Source organism: Pipistrellus hanaki, assembly GCF_964339955.1.
Source record: "Pipistrellus hanaki genome assembly, chromosome: 19".
In the NCBI taxonomy this organism is placed as follows: Eukaryota; Metazoa; Chordata; class Mammalia; order Chiroptera; family Vespertilionidae; genus Pipistrellus; species Pipistrellus hanaki.
In genome coordinates this window covers 919,974-940,871 of record NC_140521.1, presented here as the reverse complement: position 1 = coordinate 940,871, position 20,898 = coordinate 919,974, and the positions used below count along the sequence as shown (strand labels likewise).

Genomic DNA, 20,898 nt, shown 5'->3' with positions numbered 1-20,898 from the left:
GGGCACAGCGGCCGGGCGGCCGGGCGGCGGGGGAGGAGCAGGGGCCTCAGCGCTGACCTCTGCTCACACCGCCATCCGTGAACCCGCCTGGGGACACCACAGCGACCCTGACAGCCCAGCCCCGGCCCGGGCCCCTGCCCTCTTCCCCAGCCCCTGCCCCAGCCCCAGCCCCTGCCCCTGCCCCGGCCCAGGCCCCTGCCCCGGCCCCTGCCCTCTTCCCCAGCCCCTGCCCCAGCCCCTGCCCCGGCCCCGGCGCCTGCCCCAGCCCCAGCCCCTGCCCCAGCCCCAGCTCCTGCCCCAGCCCCTGCCCTCTTCCCCAGCCCCTGCCCCAGCCCCAGCTCCTGCCCCAGCCCCTGCCCTCTTCCCCAGCCCCTGCCCCAGCTCCAGCCCCTGCCCCTGCACCAGCCCCGGCCCCAGCCCCAGCCCCAGCAGGCCCTGCTCTCGGGCGAGAAAGAGCGCCCAGGAGGGAGCCGGGTCGGCTCTCAGGGAAACGGGGATGAGCCACGCAGACATGGGTGCGGGGTGAGCCTCCCGGGCAGCGGGGAAAGCCAGCCGGAGCCTCCGAGGGGACCAGGCCCGGCGGGCGGAGGACCGTCCGGAGCCGAGGGAAGCCGGCCGGCGGGGCCCAGGAGCCGAGAGGTCACGGCTGACCCCCGGCCAGGCACAGCCCGGGCGTGCGGGCGGCAGGAGCCGCGGTCCTCTCTCACCACAGGCGATTCTGTCTCTCCCTCTCCCTTCCTCTCGGACATCCACACAGATCCGTTTTAAACACTCAGAGGCGGTCTCCCCCTTTAAACAGACAAACCGTGCGCTCCCAGGGCACAGGGGCCAGAGGGCCGGCCTGCAGGCCCGACCCCGGCGGTGGGCGCCCGGCTCCCGTCCCCGGCTCTGCCTCCTACATTCTCTCCCGGCACGCACATACCAGCACGGTCACTGAGCAGCTGACTGCCTGACGCTCCCATTGCCCAACTGCCGTGGCGATGAGAGACAAGTCCCAGAATCCCCCTGGACCGAAGCAGGGGTGGCCCAGAGCCGGGGCTCCGCTCAGCGGCCCTGCCCGGGGGGGGGCTCTGCTCAGTGGGCCCTGTCCCCGGGGGGGGGGGCCGGGGGGCTCCGCTCATCGGGCCCTGCCCCGGGGGGGGGGGGGCGGTCTGGGACCCGGGCTCGGCCCTCCGGCCTCCTGGTTCGGGTCTGACCCATTTGGCCGTTCTCAGGAGAAAGCCGTGGGTTAGCTGCTCCTTCATGTATTTCCTTTTACAGAAACGGTATGTTTTCACTGATGTCAGAGAGGAAGGCAGGGGGAGAGGGGGGCACCAGAGGCCTCCCGCACGCCCCCACGGGGATGGAGCCACAGCCCGGGTGTGAGCACCTGGGGGGAGGGGGGGATCGAACCGACGGGACTGAGACCCCAGCTCCCTCCCGGCACGGGGCGTCCGAGAGCTCCAGCCCGACCCCCGGGACCACAGCTGTGTCACCCCCGCCCGCCCGCCGCCCCGACCTCTGTCCTGCCTGTTTCCTCATCACCGCCGCCTCCGCCTGTTACAGAGCGGCTGTGCCGGAGCCCCAGGAGCCGCAGTGCGCCGGCATTTACACACACACACACACACACACACACACTCACACACACACACTCACACTCACATACACACACACACACACACACTCACACACTCGCGCACACACACTCAAACACATTCACATGCACACACACATTCACACACACACACTCACACATACACACACACACACACACACTCACACACACACACTCACACTCACATACACACACACACACACACTCACACTCACACACTCGCGCACACACACTCAAACACATTCACATGCACACACACATTCACACACACACACTCACACATACACACACTCACACATACACACACACACTCACATACACACACTCACACACGCTCACATACACACACACTCAAACACATACACACACTCACACACGCGCGCACACACACATGCACACATACACACACGCGCGCACACTCACACATACACACACTCACACACACACACACACGCACGCGTGCACACGCACACACATGCCACCGCCCGTGCCCTCACCGTGTCGCACAGGCACCCGCCGGCCCCGTCTGCCGGTGCCGTGCCGCCCCAGGCCCGCCCCCCCGCCCCCCGGAGCAGGCCGGGCCCCGGGCCCGGGAGCCGGCCGCCTGCGCACTCTGCCTGTCCTCGCCGTGAGCAGCGGGGAAACGGCCCGGAGCCCCTCCGGGACGGGAGAGGACAGCGCGGCCGGCCGGGGGCTCCGGGCGGGGCGTTCACTGAGGCCCGGGGGTCAGGGCTCGATCCCGGGCGGGGCACAGGCCGGGCGCGGGCTCCATCCCGGTGGGGCGTGCGGGAGGCGGCCGGTCCGAGATCTCTCTCCTCACGCTGTTCCTGTCTCTCTCCCCCCTCACTGACATGGGCATGTTTGTAAAACACGTATGAGCGTGTAGGATGCTGCCACGGCCCGGGGGGCGGGGAGGCCTCTGAGGGAACGGGAGGAAAATGGTCCCTGTGTTCCCGTCGGTTGTTTTCAAAGCGAAGGGGCCCGAAGACATCAAAACAGAAATCAAAGCACAGGCGCCCATTCATGGCGGACGGGCCGGGAGCGCCGCCAGCGCGGGGCCTGGCACCTCCTGAGGAAGCCGGGCAGCCTGGCCGGCTGGCGTCCGGGGGCGCCTTCACGCCACCCGCCTGGCCAATCCGGCCGCGAGGACGCCCGGCTCCCTCCGCTTCCAGCCGGAATGCCGCCCGGGGCGGCGGGGCACGGGGCGGCCGGGAAAGGAGGCGGTGCCCGGGCACACACACAGACACAGACACCCATACACACACACAGAGAGAACACACACAGAGGCACCCATACACACACACAGAGAACACACACACACAGAGCACAGACACCCATACATACATACACACACACACACAGAGAACACACAGACACCCATGCACACAGACACCCATACACACACACAGACACCCATGCGCACACACACACACAGACATCCATACACACACAGAGAGAGAACACACACACAGACACACACAGAGAACACACACAGACACCCATACACACACACAGAGAACACACACACAGACACCCATACACACAGAACACACACAGACACCCATACACACAGAACACACACACACACACCCATACACACACAAATATATATACACAGAGAGAACACACACAGAGACACACAGAGAACACACATAGAGACACCCATACACACAGAAAACACACACACACAGAGACACCCATATACACAGAACACACACACACCCATACACACACACACATATATATATACACAGAGAGAACACACACAGACACACACAGAGAGAACACACATAGAGACACCCATACACACAGAACACACACACACACACAGACACACAGAATACACACAGAACACACACACATCCATACACACACACATATACACAGAGAACACACACACAGACACACACACACACAGAGAACACACATAGAAACACCCATACACATAGAACACACACACACATCCATACACACACACATATACACAGAGAACACACACACAGACACACACACACAGAGAACACACATAGAGACACCCATACACACAGAACACACACACACACAGACACCCATACACACAGAATACACACAGAACACACACACACATCCACACACACACACACATACACAGAGAACACACACACAGACACGCCACCGGGCCAGCCCTCCGCGCCCTCAGCACCGGCCGAGACCGAGCTCACTGACCCCTGCTGCCGGCGCCGCCGGGAGGCTGCAGGTCTGTAGTCTGAGGGTCCCCACGCCCCCCCCATCCCCGAGGACAAAGCAAAACACAAAACACCCCAAAACTGCAAAGCCAACAGCACGCTCCGACACGCAAAACACACGCAGAGCCCGGGAGCAGCCCGGGCTCAGCGCCGCCACAGGGATCCCGCGCCCTCAGGCCCCCGGACTTCGGACAAGACCTGAAAACCAAACACAGACTGCAACGCGGCTGAGAGACTCAGCTCCAAAACCGCCTCCCCTGGACCGGAGGCCGGGGACCGGAGACCGGGGACCAGAGACCTGGGGCCGGGGGCCGGAGGCCGGAGACCGGGGACCTCAGACCGAAGACCGAGACCGGGGATGGGAGACCAGAGACCGGGGACCTCAGACCGAAGACCGAGACCGGGGATGGGAGACCAGAGGCCGGGGACCGGGGACCACGGACCGAAGACCGGGGACCGGGGACCGGAGGCCGGGGACCGGAGGCCGGGGACCGCAGACCAGAGACCGGGGACCGGAGGCCGGGGACCGCAAACCGGAGACCGGGGACCGGGGACCGGGGACCGGAGGCCGGGGACCGCAGACCAGAGACCGGGGACCGGAGGCCAGGGACCGGGGACCAGAGTCCGGAGACCGGAGACCGGGGACCGCGGACCGGAGTCCGGAGACCGGAGACCGAGGACCGCCTGGTTCCGTCCCTGCCTGCGGGTCCCAGGGAGGGTGGGCCAGGTCTAAGCAGAGGAGGGCTTCTTCCTTCGCTCGCTCACTCGCTCACTCACTCACTCATTCATTCATTCATTCCTTCCTTCTCCAGGCCCCTGTGATGGGCATGGGCCTGGGACATGGGGGGGGGGGGTCCCGGACAGTCCGTTCCGACGGCGTCACCCTACAGCGAGCGGGGAGGGAGCGCGGCCGGCGGCCGGACAGACAGTCCCGCCCCCGCAGCGCCGCCGGCGGACGTGGGCAGAGGTGGCCCGGTGCCCGCCGTGGCCCCACCGCTCCGGCCGCTGGGAGCTCAAGTGCAGCCGGCGGCCCCCGTGGCCCTGGGGCAACTCCAGACTCATTCACACCGGCGGCCTGGCTCAGGGCAGGCGCTGATCGTCGGAGGCCGCTGGCCGGCCCTGGGGGCGGACTGTGTGACGGGGAGCCGCTGTGGGCGCCGGGGACCTGCCTGCCCGCCCAGCTGGGCCTGTGCCCGCCCGCCCGCCCGGCGAGGGTCCAGGGAGAAAAGCGGCTTATCCTGCCCGGGGGCAGGGCAGGCAGGGGGAGCGGCCGGCCTCCCAGAGGGGCCCCTGCCCGGAGAGGCACCTGGCACCCACCAGGCCTGGCACCCAGGAGCCCATGACCTCCTGACCGCCGGCTCCGGGGACCAGGCAGAGGTGGCCGGGTGGACAGACACCCCGCGGGCTGTGGGCGCTCCCCTCTCCCCACTCCCTCCGGGGCAGCCCCACAGCGCGCCCGCCAGCACCGCCGGGCGGGGGCACCGGAGCGCGAGGTCGGCTCCCGCGTGGTGGGCCCCGGGGCCTTTCCGGCGAGCCTCCCGCCAAGCCCCAGGGTGCACCCATGGGTGCTCCCTGCGCGCCCGGCCTCAGCCAGCCGAGGGCGCCGCAGGGAGGGGAGGGCGCAGCGGCGGGGATCCCACCCCCCCAGCCTGTCCCGTCCCAGCACCCACCCCCGCCCCCTGGCCCCCCGGGCACCCACCCCCGCCCCCTGGCCGCCCCGGGCACCCACCCCCGCCCCCCGGCCCCCCGGGCACCCACCCCCGCCCCTTGGCCCCCCGGGCACCCACCCCCGCCCCCTGGCCCCCCGGGCACCCACCCCTGCCCCCCGGCCGCCCCGGGCACCCACCCTCGCCCCCGGCCGCCCCGGGCACCCACCTTGAGGACCTGCTGCCGCATGAAGGGCGGCCCCGCCACGATCATCACGGCGCCCAGCAGCGCGCACAGCAGCCCGAGGCCGCCCAGCGCCGCGGCCGCCCAGCCCGCCCGGGTGCGGCCGCCCATGTCCGCCCGCCACGCGGCTCCGTCTGCGCCCGGGGCTCCGGTCCGGGCAGCGGCTCCGGGCAGCGGGATCCGGGCTCCGGTCCGGGCAGCAGGTCTGGTCTGCGCCCCGGGCAGCGGTCCGGGCAGCGGGTCCGGGCAGCGGTCCGGGCGCAGAGGGCAGAGGCGGCGGCTCGGACCCGGGGCGGCGGCGGGAGGAGCGGCCGGGCAGGTGGCCGCGCTTTAAGCCGCCGGAGCCGCGCCGCCCCCCGGGCCGGGCCGGGCCGCGGGTTCGGGAGGCGCCGGCGGGGGGCGGGCGGGGGGCGGGCCGGGGCGGGGCGCCGATCGGACGGTCCGAGGGGGCGGGGCCGCCCCGCCCCCGCTTCCCTCCGGGGAGGCCCCGGGGCTCCGGGCGGCCGTTGGGCGGGCCCCGCCCCCTCCGCTTCCTGGTCCCCCTCCCCCGCCACCTGCTCCCGCCGGGCCCCCTCCCGCCGGGCCCCTCCCGGCCCTTCTCCAGCCTGGACGGGCCTCATGCTTCACGTTTTTTGTAAAAAAGGGTTTTTTAAATAATTTTTTTTTAATTTAAAAAAATATATATATTTTATTGATTTTTTACAGAGAGGAAGGGAGAGGGAGAGAGAGGTAGAAACATCGATGAGAGAGAATCATCGATCAGCTGCTTCCTGCACACCCCTTACTGGGGATGTAGCCCGCAACCCAGGCACATGCCCTTGACCGGAATCGAACCCGGGACCTTTCAGTCCACAGGCCGACGCTCTATCCACTGAGCCACACCGGTTTCGGCTTAACTAATTTTTTACTGTTGAAAGTGTTACATATGTCCTCTTTTCCCCCCATGGACCCCCTGCTGGGGATCGAGCGGGCAATCCCTGTAGGTGTCAAGGCCTGGAATCGAACCTGGGACCCTTCAGTCCGCAGGCGGAGGCTCTGTCCACTGAGCCACACGGGCCGGGGCCTGGTTCACTTTTAGTGAGACTTCCCGGGGGGGGGGGGCGGGCCTGTGTACCCTCATTTCTGCCCCCTCCCCTACTCTCTCTCTCTCTCTCTCTCTCACACACACACACACACACACACACACACACACACACAGAGCCAGCCTGAGACTCCTGCCCCGGGCTCCTGACACCCTGGACTTGGAATTGCACCCCAAGATATCTGCCCGGCTCCTTCCTCCTGGGAGCGGGAGCCACCTTATCAGCAGGGCCTCCTGCCACCCTGAGCCAGAGGGACTCCCGCCCGCCGCCCAGCCCGCCGCCCGCCGCCCTATCGCCCGCGCCACCCGGCCAGGCCCACGTGCGTCTGTGTTTTGCATTCGGACCTTGGCGCGCCCCCGTCCCCCGAAGGCGGTGTGCGGCCTGTGGACTAAAGGGTCTTGGGTTCGAATCCGGTCAAGGGCACATGCCTCTAGCTCTACCAATGGATCTTAATTTTAATTTTAAAAAATATATATTTTATTGATTTTTTTACAGAGAGGAAGGGAGAGGGAGAGAGAGCTAGAAACATCGACCAGCCGCCTCCTGCACACCCCCCACTGGGGATGTGCCCGCAACCCAGGTACATGCCCTTGACCGGGATCAAACCCAGGACCCTTCAGTCCGCAGGCCTCTGGATTTCCCTCTCTCTCTCTCTCTCTCTCTCCCTCGCTGTCTTGCTCTCGCTCTCGCTCTCGCTCTCTCTTTCTCTCTAGTGCTCCACCCCTTCCACGCTCTAAAAATCAATGGGAGGAATATCCTGGGTGAAGATTAAGAATTAATAAAATAAAGGCCTGCTGAATAAAGACAGACAGACGAAAGGCTTGGGAAACTGAGCGCACGGGGAGTCATTACTCAACAAAGAATGAGGTCACGCCCGGCTCACGGGCGCACCCTTCACCAGGCCGCACTCGGCCCCACACGCCAACACACCACGTGGAATTCCAGAGGACGGCCAGCGGCGGCGGCGGGGGGCATTGGCCAGGGGCGGCCTCGTGGACGTGTCCAGTGTCCTCCTCGGGGACGGATTCCCGGAGCTGCCCCCCCCCCCGCCCCGCCCCGCCCCGCCCCAGCAAGGACTCCGGAGGACATCTCGCTCCTCTCCCTGGATTTATCGCCGCCTCCAAGGTCGCAGCACGTGGTGCTTACCCAGGACCCCAAGGCCGCGCGAGCGCCGTCATGTCACGCCACAGGTCACCCCACCGGGAGGCGGGGAGGAGGGGGGCCTGACCACCTGACCTCCGTGGGGGAGGCACTTCCGACGGGGGTGTCCGAGGAGGGGCGCCTGGGCCTGACGCAGAGAGGCCGGGGCGGAGGCAGGGCCGGGGTGCGGAGGCCGGGAGGCCGGGAGGGGAGCGACGGGACGGGTGCTCGACGCCGAGGCCAGAGGCGCCAGAGCCACGTCCTCCAGGCTCTTCCTCGCCCCACACCCTGCGGGGAGGGAGGGGAGCGGGAGGGGAGTGGGAGGGGGGAGGGAGGGGTTGCTGGGGGAAAGGGTACATCTGTGTCACGTCCGACAATAAAGATTAATCAACACAAAACAGAACAACTGGGCCGGCCTGTGTTTCCCAGTGGTTAGCGTCCACCCAGGAACCAGGGGGTCAGGGCCCAGGCCAGGCCCAGGCCCGGGGTGCGGGCTCACCCCAGCGGGGCGTGCGGGAGGCGGTCGACCAGGAGTCTCTCTCGTCCTGGCTGTTTCTCTCCCCCGTGCCCTCTCCCCTCCTCTCGGAAGCCAATAAAAACACGTTTTGAAAAAGAAGACAAAGAGCCCGGGACCTGGGCGCCGGGCTTCCTGTCTGCCGGCCGCCGCACGGAGCAGCAGGGACGGCGCCGCCCCCGCACCAGGGGGCCCAGTGGGTTCCCCGGGCCCCACGCCAGGTGGAGCAGGGCGCCCCCGGCAGGTGGAGTCCTCGCGCCCTGCTGGCTGCCCCCCTTCCCGGGGGCCACCCCCCATCCCGGGAGTCACCCCCCCATCCCGGGAGTCACCCCCCCATCCCGGGAGTCACCCCCCCATCCCGGGGGTCACCCCCATCCCAGGTCCCCCCCATCCCGGGGGTCACCCCCATCCCAGGTCCCCCCCCATCCCGGGAATCACCCCCCATCCCGGGAGTCACCCCCCCATCCCGGGAGTCACCCCCATCCCAGGTCCCCCCCCATCCTGGGAGTCACCCCCATCCCGGGAGTCACCCCCATCCCGGGAGTCACCCCCATCCCGGGAGTCACCCCCATCCCAGGTCCCCCCCCATCCTGGGAGTCACCCCCATCCCGGGAGTCACCCCCATCCCGGGAGTCACCCCCATCCCGGGAGTCACCCCCATCCCAGGTCCCCCCCCATCCTGGGAGTCACCCCCATCCCGGGAGTCACCCCCCCATCCCGGGAGTCACCCCCATCCCGGGAGTCACCCCCCATCCCAGGAATCACCCCCCATCCCGGGAGTCACCCCCATCCCGGGAATCACCCCCCATCCTGGGAGTCACCTCCATCCCGGGAGTCACCCCCATCCCGGGAGTCACCCCCCCATCCCGGGAGTCACCCCCCATCCCAGGAATCACCCCCCATCCCGGGAGTCACCCCCATCCCGGGAATCACCCCCCATCCTGGGAGTCACCTCCATCCTGGGAGTCACCCCCATCCTGGGAGTCACCCCCCCATCCCGGGAGTCACCCCCATCCCGGGAGTCACCCCCCCATCCCGGAGTCACCCCCATCCCAGGTCCCACCCCCGCGGGCAGCCATCCCAGTCCCGCGTGGAGTTAGTGGGATCAGTGGAATCAGTGGAATTAGTTGCTCCGTCCCAGAGGCGTCACCGGCTGGTGGGGGCGGGGCCTGGCCGAGGTCACTGGGCCCCGGAGCCAGCTGCCATCCCCGGGTCCTGGCCGGAGGAGAAGGAAGGAGGGAGGAAGGGGAAGTGAGCAGGAGGAAGAGAGGCCGGAGGGGGACAGGCCTCGGGTAAGAGGAAGCATCGCCCGCGGCCACATCTGGCCCGGCCCCGGCCCGGACGGAGCGGGCTCCGGTCCCCTCACCGCGCCGCCTGAGCGCCTGCTGTGCGGCCGGGGCCGGGGAGGGCCAGGCGGGGAGTGGACGCGGGGCAGCGCCCAGGCGGGCGGGTCTGACCTGCCAGCGGAGTGGCGGGCTCGGCGGGACACACACCACGGCCGGGGGTCGTCTGACGGCCGGAGCTGAGCTGTCTGACGCGGTGGCCGCTCCGCGGGCGCTGCGGAGACCGGCTGGCCCCGGGGAAGGGGCCGGGGGGCCGAGACGCAGGAGGAATGCGGGTGGGTCCTCATGCTCTCTCGGTGCTTTGGATCGATGACACGTCAGAATCGGACACGGCAGGCGGAATAAAAGACAGGATTAAAACTGATTTTGCTGGTTTCTCCTTTCCTTTTTAAAACCACCCACTAATTTTTTTTTTTCATATTTGTATTGATTTCGGAGAGGGAGGGAGGGAGAGAAATATCCATGATGAGAGAGAATCAAGGACCGGCTGCCTCCTGCACACCCCCTACTGGGGATGGAGCCTGCAACCAGGACTCGTGCCCTGACCGGGAATCGACCCCTGACCTCCTGGGTCATAGGTCGAAGCTCCACCACTGAGTCACGCCGGCCGGGCAGGAGGACTCACTTAAGCGGGGGTGGTTGGGGAGGGCCTCTGTGAGGAGAAGGCATTTGAAGGCCTTGGCCATTGTGGCTCAATGGTTAGAGCAGCAGCCCTCACTCCAAAGGGCTGAGGGTTTGATTCCCGGTCAAGGGCAGGTACCTGGGTTGCAGGTTCAATCACATTGATGTTTTTGTTTTTGTTTTCTCTCTTCCCGTACCTCCATAAAAAAATTTTTTTTAAAAATCAGTGGAAAAAATATCCTCAGATGAGGTTTAACAATAAGAACAAAGACCCAGAGGAAGTGCAGGACGGAGCCCAGCGGAAACCTGGGAGAGCGTCCCAGGCCGTGCAAAGGCCCTGGGGCAGCACGGCCTGGGAGCCTCTCTAAGGGGCCGTTCCTCCCGCGGAGGCCATGGCTTCCCGTCCGCAGGAGAAAATGCCCTCCCATCCGGTGACCACCGCCGAGGCCTCCACAGCTGCCCCCACCCACCCCCACCCACCCCCGGGAGCCCAGCCCGGCCTGCGTCCGCCCTGCGTCCCTCGCCTCCTCCTGTCTGAGCGCTGGCAGCTGAGGCTCACCTTTGCCCCCAGCCTTCGGGACTTGAGACATCGCCTGTCAGGAGCTGAGCCTCCAACCAGCACAGCGGCTCTCACTCCGGGACAAAGGTGCAGGCGCGGCCTGGCCCACGCGTGAGCCGCAGCTGCTCCGCTCCGTCCGCCCCTCAGCACACCGGCCTGGTGCCCAGGGCCCCGGGCTCCGTGGCACCTCCTCATCATTCATTCACTTATTCACTCATTCATTCATTCACTCACTCCTGCAGCAGAGACCTGCTACCACCCACTCTGTGCCAGGCCCACTGTGTGCTGGGGACAGGCCATAGCGTCGTGAGCAACACAGACAGACTCTCAAGGTCCTGGCCTTCCATATATATATATATATATATATATATATATATATATATATACACACACATATACCCGTGTTTTCCCGAAAATAAGACCTAGTGCATGGAAAGATAAGACATCCCCTGAAAATAAGACCTAGCGCAACTTTGGGAGAAAAAATTAATATAAGACACTGTCTTATTTTTGGGAAAACAGGATATATATATATATATATACATATATATATATATATATATATTATTGATTGCAGAGAGGAAGGGGGAGGGAGAGAGAAACATCCATGATGAGAGAGAATCATGGATCGGCTGCCTCCTGCATGACCCCCACACGGGGGATGGAGCCCGCAACCCGGGCCTGTGCCCTGACGGGGAATCGAACCCTGACCTCCTGGTTTATAGGCCAACACTCAGCCCCTGAGCCACACTGGCCCGGGCAGGCCTGGCCTTGCTGTGAGAGTGGAGGGGCGGGATTTAGAAACACACACACAGGGACGGCCGCGGGAGTGCTCCGGGAGGAGCGAGTGGAGCAATCCGCAGAGAAACGCGGGGGTGAGGCCTGAGGGTGCGGCCGGGGGAGGACAGTCCTGGCAGGGTAACGAGTGGGGCAAAGGCCCTCGCCGCGGGGCCAGGCGGCAGCTGGCTCACGGAGCCGACAGGCAGGACACCGTGGGGCCCTCAGACACACGGCCACCAGGCACGGCCACCAGGCGAGGCCTCTTGTTCCCACAGCATCTTGTTCTTTTTTTAATATTTAGTATCTTTATGGATGTCCGAGAGGAAGGGAGAGGGAGAGAGAGAAACATCCCTGATGAGAGAATCATGGACCGGCTGACTCCTGCACGCCCCCCACTGGGGATCGGCCCCACACCCGGGCCTGTGCCCTTGACCGGAATCAAACCTGGGACCCTTCAGTCCACAGGCCGACGCTCTATCCACTGAGCCGCACCGGCCAGCTCCCAACAGCATCTTGATAGCATCCCTTTCACTCCCAGTGTCTGCACAGCCAGGGAGTTCGGATCTCAGCCCTGGCGGCCTCGCCAGAAGGTACCCGGATCCGATTTAGGTTCTAAGGCGTCTCTCCGCCCTGGCCAGCAGCCCGGGGGCTAGAGCGTTGCCCACAGACACCAAGGTCGCAGGTTGAATCCCTGGTCAGGGTACCTACAAGAATCCACCAGTGGCCCTGGCCGGTGTGGCTCAGTGGATAGAGCTCGGCCTGCGGACTGAAGGGTCCCAGGTGTGGTTCCGGTCAAGGGCACAGGCCCGAGTTGTGGGCTTGAGCCCCAGTGGGGGGCATGCAGGAGGCAGCCGATCCATGATTGTCTCTCATCATGGATGTTTCTCTCTCTCCCTCTCCCTTCCTCTCTGAAATCAATAAGGAAATATATTTTTAAAAATAATAATCCACCGCCTAAACCGGTTTGGCTCAGTGGATAGAGCGTCGGCCTGCGGACTGAAAGGTCCTGGGTTCGATTCCAGTCAAGGGCGCACGTACCTTGGTTGCAGGCACATCCCCAGTGGGGATGTGTGCAAAAGGCAGCTGGTCCATGACTCTCTCTCATCGACGTTTCTCTCTCTCTCTCTCTCTTAATTCCTCTCTGTGTAAAATCAATAAAATATATTTAAAAATAATAATCCACCAATGAATGCACTAATAAGTGGAACAACAAATCAATGTCTCTCTCTCTCTCCTTCGCTCAAATCAATCAAACCCTTCCCCCCCCCCCCCAAATGGGAGTCTACTAGTTCTTTAATAAATGTCCATCTTTGCGACACCAAAAAATAAACAGACAACGGTGAGCCTGGCCAGAGGTTGAGCATTGACCTATGAACCAAGAGGTCACAGTTCATCCCCCCTCACCCCCCCCAGACAGGACACAGGCCCCAGTAGGGGATGTGAAGGAGGCAGCCAATCAACGATTCTCTCGCATCACCTATGCTTCTCTCTCTCTCTCCCCCTCTCCCTTCTATATGTATTTAATGTGTAAATTAAATATATTTAATTTTAAAAAGCCGGTGAGGTGAGCATGGCTCTCCTCTGGCCCCGGGAAGCGCTTGGGGGCGGGCGGGCGAGTGCAAAGCCCGGAGGTGGGCGGGAACTGCACGTCCCGGGACCGGGATGTGGGCCAGGTGGGCGGCGTGACGCTGGCAGCAGGGACACGGAGCCGCAGCCCCGGGCCTGTCCTCCCTCCCTCTGCCTCTCTCTGTCTCTCTCTGTCTCTGTCTCTCCTTTTCTGAGGGCTTCTGTCCCCGGCCCGCAGGGGTGAGATCTGGGCTTCCCGCCCGGGCCTGCCTCGCGCTTTTACGTGGAAACGGAGCCTCCGTGCCTCGGCCCCCTGACCAGCCCGCGGGCGGCGAGTCCCAGTCTGTTTTTGCTGCCCTTCCTGCCCCGGAGGCTGCAGGTCCTGTCACTGCCCTCCCCCACCCCCACCCCCGGACACCTGGGCCCGGCCGCCAGCGCCTGGGGACAGGCCACAGCCCAGCCCAGAGGGCAGCCGGCCAAGGTCGGTACAAAGAATGCTCTGGAGTCCTGGCCCATGTAGCTCAGTGGTTAGAGCGTCAGCCTGCACACAAAAGGGTCACGGGTTCAATTCCCAGTCAAGGGCATGCACCTGGGTTGCAGGTGTGATCTGAGTGTGGAAGGCAGCCAATCCATCTCTCTCTGTCTCTCTCTCTCTCTCTCTCTCTCCCCTCTCCCCCTCCCTTCCACTATCTCTAAAAATCACAGGGGAAAAAAATATCCTTGGGTGAGGATTAACAAAAAATACTTAAAATTTTTTAAAGGAATGCGTTCACCCTAGCCAGTTTGGCTCAGTGGCTAGAGCGTCCGCCTGTGGACTGAAGCGTCCCAGGTTCGACTCCCGGTCAGCGCACAGGTCCGGGCGGCGGGCTCCTTCGCCAGCAGGGGGCGTGCAGGAGGCAGCCGGTCCGTGATTCTCTCCCATCGCGGATGTTCCTCTCGCTCGCTCTCCCCCTTCCTCTCTGAAGTAAAAACACAAAGGAATGCTGTCAGTGGGAACGGCCCCTGAACTCCTAAAAAAAATCCACCTCAGAACTTAGCAGAGGGGCCACCCTCCCCCCAGGCTTCAGACTGGCCCGGCCCGGCGGAGGCGGTGGCAGAGGCGGTGGAGCCCGCGGGGGCGGCACGTCCTAAAAATACTCCGGGACAGCTGCCTGCAGGCCCCACAGGGCGGCCCCCAGCCGGACCTGCCGCAGGGGCGGTGCTGGGGGTGGGGAGGGCGTCACCCACAGGCTGCTGAGCCCCTGCGCTCTCTGAGGGGCCCTGGGAGCCTGGGCCCTGGCCTCCCGGTCCCGCCCCTGGGGACAGAGACATTACTGCCGGCTGGTGCGCCCACAGTTAGTGCGGCCTCCGAGCCAGCAGGATCACATTACCGCCGGCCTCGCCCTCCTCTGCTTCCCTCATTAGCATTGAATTCTGACCCCAGCCCCGTCTGTGTGGCTCAGTGGTGAGCGCTGACCTAGGAACCAGGAGGTCAGGGTTCCATTCCCGGTCAGAGCACCTGCCCAGGTCGCAGGCTCGGTCCCCAGTGTGTGTGTGTGTGGGGGGGGGGGGGGGGGCGTGCAGGAGGCAGCGGATCTATGAGTCTCTCTCATCATGAATGTTTCTCTCTCTCTCCTTCTCCCTTCCTCTCTGACATCAATGAAAGTATATTATTTACAGATTGAATGTACTGCTGGGATGACATTGATTAATAGAATGATGTGGATTTCAGGTTCAAGCTCTTGATGTTGGCAGACTGCCTTCTACTTCTTCTTCTTCTTCTTCTTCTTTTTTTTTTTTTAAAAAAAACCTTTTAAAAAATATATATTTTATTTATTTTTTTACAGAGAGGAAGGGAGAGGGATAGAGAGTTAGAAACATAGATGAGAGAGAAACATCGATCAGCCACCTCCTGCCCGGAATCGAACCCAAGACCCTTCAGTCTGCAGGCCAATGCTCTATCCACTGAGCCACACTGGTTTCGGCCAGACCGCCTTCTGTCCGCCAGCCTGGAGGCTGACCACCTCTGCCTGGCCGCGCACATTCCTCCTGTGAACTGGGGGGGGGGGGGGGGGGGGCCTGCTGAGACCCCGGCTCCCCGGCTGGCGGGTGGGCCGGGAGGGAAGGACACGGTGCTGCCGGTCTGTTTCCCCGCTGGCTTCGGCTCGGTGAGAGTTTGCGAAACCCGGACTCTGCCGCTCCTCGTGACCGGCCACCCGCCCTCTGACGCGGGGGGTTGTGTCACGTTGGGCAAGGCCGCCCGGGGCAGCAGGCTCTCCCGCTCCCGGCTCCCCGGGTGTGTGTGCTGTTCCACCCCTGCTCTGCCTGGGGCCGGTACTGTTTTCAGCTGTGGGATAGGAACCCAGGGAGGCCCTGGCTGGTGTGGCTCAGTGGACAGAGCGTCGGCCTGTGGACTGAAGGGTCCCAGGTTCGATTCCGGTCAAGGGCATGGACCTTGGTTGCGGGCACATCCCCAGTAGGGGGCAGGCAGGAGGCAGCTGATCGATGTTTCTAACTCTCTCTCCCTTCCTCTCTGTAAAAAAAATCAATACATTTGGTATATATTGATAAAAGAATAATAATAATAAAAAAAGAATCCACCTTATGCTGCACCTTCTTGTCACCACAGTGTGTGGAGCCTGCACTGGCAGGCCCATTTGTCCCGGGCGCTAAGAGGTCGCTGGTCCAATTGACCTTTTCTCTCTCTCTCCTTCTCTCTCTCTCTCTCTCTCTCTCTCTCTCTCTCTCTCTCTCACTCTCTCTCTCTCACTCTCTCTCTCGCCAATAAAAACCTAGTTTAAAAACATATATTTGGCCAAAACCAGTTTGGCTCAGTGGATAGAGCGTCGGTCTGCGGACTGAAAGGTCCCGGGTTCGATTCCGGTCAAGGGCATATACCTTGGTTACGGGCACATCCCTGGTGGGGGGTGTGCAGGAGACAACTGGTCGATGTTTCTCTCTCATCGACCTTTCTATCTCTCTATCTCTCTCCCTTTCTCTCTGTAATAAAAAAAATCAATAAAATATATTTAAAAAAATAAATAAATAAATAAATAAAAACATATATTTGGAAAAGCTAGTCTTCCCTCACTGTTCTTCACTTTCAGCATTTTCCTGGAAATGTTTATTTATTTATTTATTTATTTATTTATTTTTAATGTACTTCAGCAGTGTTTTTCTCAAATTCCCCCACATTCTCTGCTGGTTATTTATTGTAGTTGGTGTCGCGTTGATTTCTAACTTCAGGGAACCCTGACGTCTTTTCAAGACGATTCCTCCTCTCTGAGAACAGAGACTGGCCGCTCACCCAGCCTCCGTTCCGTGTGGAACAGTAACGCTAACACTTTTTACGTTGTTTTTCTCCGCATTTCCCGGGAGGCTCACTGCTAACACCTTGTCCTCAGGGCCCCCAGTGCACACGGGGCCTTTGCCTCCGTTATGAATAACACGTGTATTGACAGCCACGTTCGAAGGTTTGGGTGGAGACCCACGGACCCTGCGTGGTTTGGTTTGGTTTCCTGATGGGTGGTTGAGAGAGGAGCATCGATTTGTTATTCCGCTCATCCGTGCGTTCATCGGTTGATTCTCTCACGCTCTCTCTGTGATTTCTGACAACGAAGAAGTGAAATTACGTCCGACCCAGCCCAGCGCTACAGGAGGAAGCGGATTCTCACGGAAGCGAAACGGCCATGACCTCTGACATTCCCGCACGGAGCGAGCAGCCCGCACCTGCTCAGAGCGGACGCTTCGCTTTTAGCAAAACGCCTTTCCCTGCGGGACCGGCCCTCCGACACCCGAGCTGCCGGTGGATGAGCTGCGGTTCTCCTTCTGCAGGATGCGGGAGATGGGGCGCACACCCACCGCGCGAATGGACGGCGCCTTCAAAACGGGTCAGAGGGTGTGTTTGATCTTATGTGCTTTTTGTAAAAAAAAAAAAAAAAAAAAAAAAAAGCAAACTCAACCCAGCTGGTGTGGCTCAGTGGTTGAGCGTCAACCTATGAACCAGATCAGGGTTCGATTCCCAGCCGGAGCACATGCCCGGGCTTCGGGCTCCATCCCGAACAGAACCATGGCCTCCTGGTTCCTAGGTGGACGCTCAGCCCCGGAGCCACACCGGCCGGGCACACACTTGACCCTTTTAGACCGAACAAGCCGGTACACTCACCATGTGCAACCTCCACCTCTAGCTCCCCAACCTCTCTGTCCCCAAAACACCACCCCGCACCCGGCGCCCTGCCCCTGGCAGCCCCGTCTGCTTTCTGTCTCCTCACAGACAATGCTTTGGTCATTTCCTATCCGTGGCCTCACGCACGTGTGGCCTGTGGCTCCACACGGCCACCTCCTCACGCCCCCTGGTGGCTGGTGCAGCCTGGAGGGCACTGGTGGCCAGCGGCGCCCGTGTAGTCAGCAGAGGATGAGGGTTGGGAGCCATGGAGTCTGCACTTGGATTGTGTAACTATTACCCAGAGTCCTCTCTGCCCCACCCCCACCCCCATGCACTGTCAGCCCCTGAGCCTGCAGAAACGGGGTGACGGCTGGATGACTCATCTCCTAGGCAACACTTAAACACCCTCCCCCGGGGGGGACTCTGACAGTCTCAGTGTCTCCACCTGAACTTGCAGACACCTTCCCATGCCTTGTCACCGGGCACAGAGTTTTTCCCATTTTAACCGGGTCTGCGGCATAGACGACACCGTGTGACTCTGGCCGGTTTGGCTCAGTGGATAGAGCTTCGGCCTATGGACCGAAAGGTCCCGGGTTTGATCCCAGTCAAGGGCACATGCTTCCATCCCTGGCCCGGAGACAACCAATGGATGTGTCTCTCCTCCTCCCACTCTCTCTCTAAAAATCAATGAAAAATATCCTTGGATGAAGATTGACAAACAAAATAATAATAATAAATTTTTAAAAGAGAAAGTTTAAGGAAAGATATGGAGGAACAACTTACTTGATCAATTACAACCGCTTGGGGGCGCTGGCAGCCTCCTGGCTAAACCAGTCTGTTGCTCCCAGTTGCTCCTCCTTCTGGCAGAAGTGAACTCTGCAGACTAGAACGACCTTTGAATAATAATAAAAAAAGGCTTTGTCAGCCTGTAAACAACATACCTACAGGAAAGCCGTATGTGTAACTTCCAGACAAAACATAAACACTACTGACCTAACCGTGTGGCTCAGTGGATAGAGTGTCGGCCTGCGGACTGAAGGGTACCGGGTTCGATTCCGGTCAAGGGCATGGACCTTCGTTGCCGGCATATCCCCAGTGGGGGGTGTGCAAGAGGCGGCTGATCGATGACTCTCTCATTGATGTTTCTGGCTCTCTATCCCTCTCCCTGCCTCTCTGTACAAAATCAATAAAATATATTAAAAAACAAACAAACAACAACAAAAAAACCACTACAGCCCTAACCGGTTTGGCTCAGTGGATAGAGAGTTGGCCTGCCGACTGAAGGTCCCAGGTTCGATTCTGGTCAAGGATATGGACCTTGGTTGCAGGCACATCCCCAGTAGGGGGTGTGCAGGAGGCAGCTGATCGATCTCTCATTGATGTTTCTAACTTTCTATCCCTCTCCCTCTCTGTAAAAAAGTCAGTAAAATGTTTTTTGTTTTTAAAAAAAAAGAGTATGAACGAGGAGGAGGCAGATCTAGATATGCTGGAGTGGAAAATAATGTCCAGAGTTAACTAAAGAAACGCCGATGGTGCCATGTAGTCAAACCCTGTGGCGTTTGACATGCTGTAGAATTTGGGGACATGTAAATAATGTGCAAAGCAAGTTTTATGGTTAAGGAAATTTGTATTTTCTGATTTGTAGTTGAAACAACATGAAGAGAATATACTCTTTTATGGGCTATTTTGAAAAAAGCTGAAAGCTGTTATGATCGTGTGTGTGTGTGTGTGTGTGTGTGTATTATGTAATATATACTACACAGGGGGAAAAGTACAAAAAAGGGCAACTTTAATTAAAAAGTAGTTATCACTGAGTAAAAATGGCTACCCTACGAATTTAGACAGGCTATCTTTGAATTTTAACACACACAAATGTATATATTATATGTAACGAGGGAAATATATTCCTAACTGTTCTTTCCTGGGAATAAGCTTGTAATTCAGCTTTCTACATCTGGTTGTTAATGTGTGCGCATTGGTCTTCCTATTGGGATTTGTGATTCCCGTCACACTTGGCCGGAAGCTGTACTTCGAGGAGCCTGGTGTTTGAGCACCCCGACCCTGAAACCCAGCTCTGGGGCTAATGCTCCGATTGCAAGACGCTCCCTGCTCTGGGGAGGCAGGCAGGGTCCCCTTTTATCTTAAGGGGCATCAGGCCACCACGAGATGACCAGTCCCTTTTCAACTGTTACTAGCCACCCACCCACTTGTACCTGGACTTTCAAAATGTAGTCAACATTTAGGAGCTTTGCAATGCGTGTCCTGCAGTGGTCATTTTCAAGCAACTGGTTTTTATTTCCTGTCATGACCATTCATTTCAGATGTATATACATATATTTCAGAGGGAGTAGAAACATCGATGAGAACCATCAATCTGCTGCCTCCTACTGGGGATTGAGCCTGCAAACCGGAACTGTCATCGAACCCAGGATCCTTGTCTGCAGGTCAAGGCTCTATCCACTGAGCCAAACCAGCTAGGGCCATTCATTCTGTAATGAACTTCAAAATTACACAACTCCCAACGTGACCAGAAGTGGTTACAGGTGCTGGTGGGGCTCCTGAGGTTGTGACATTGCTCTCCAGACTTGCAGGGAGCCATAGAAATTCATTGATATGTGCATTACGTACCAGAATGGATTTGCCTACAATTTCTGTGGTTTCTAAAAGTCCTTTCCTAATTATAATCCCCAAATCTAGGACTTAAAACCTGTTGACATCAGGTATTTTATTAGCAAGTGAGAACACATCTCTCTCCACCGTGAGGACTAGTGGAGACCGGACTTCTGGGGATCAAGAGAAAATTGCTTCACCAAGTTAAACTTTGCATCTGCTGTTACATGAAATTGAGGGATATTGAATCTTTAGCCATTGTATTTCAACCAGTTTTAGTTCTCTAAATAACCACTAGCATAATGCATATTACCTTTCTTTAAATAGCCTAAGCAGTGGTCAAGGACAATAGGAGGGTGGGGGCGTTGGAATGGAGGGTTAAGGACAAATATGTGATACCTTAATTTAAAAAAATAGATCTGGTCAAAGAACTTTCTATGCAACTTTAGATTTTAAATAGATTTTGAAGTTGATTTCTACTTTATGTTCCCTTCAACCACTCCCCCCCCCCACATCCCCCCCTTTTTTTTTAATCTTTCTGGTATTCCTGAAACTTTCTTCATTCTCAGGTTCCTAACACTATGCCCAAACTCAGAATTTTGAAGTCAGTAGTTTACTAATATATCTACATTTATGTGGACATACGGAAAATTCTAATTGCAAACCTCCCAATTTTCCAACTTTTCTCACTCACAACTATATTAGGCCACATTATAACGTTACCTCCTTACCATAAAATCTTATTGGCCTAAAAACCTTGACCCCTCCTCACACTCCACCTAAATAAAAATCTTACTTAGCACTGATAAAGGGGGAAAAAATCACGCCAC

General features: G+C 59.9%; 1 protein-coding gene across 2 annotated transcripts in view; it reads right to left on the bottom strand.

Moving 5' to 3' along the window:
- SCARB1 (scavenger receptor class B member 1) overlaps positions 1-6,067 on the bottom strand; it is a 31,287-nt gene extending 25,220 nt beyond the window's left edge. Inside the window, exon 1 of one of the 2 annotated variants that reach the window (XM_084867447.1) lies at positions 5,695-6,067. In XM_084867447.1, coding sequence (XP_084723573.1) covers positions 5,695-5,820 — 126 coding nt within the window. In that variant the 5' untranslated portion in view covers positions 5,821-6,067. The remainder of the gene's footprint in view (positions 1-5,694) is intronic. The other variant, XM_084867446.1, reaches the window with a different exon arrangement.
- Positions 6,068-20,898: the final 14,831 nt, after the last annotated feature.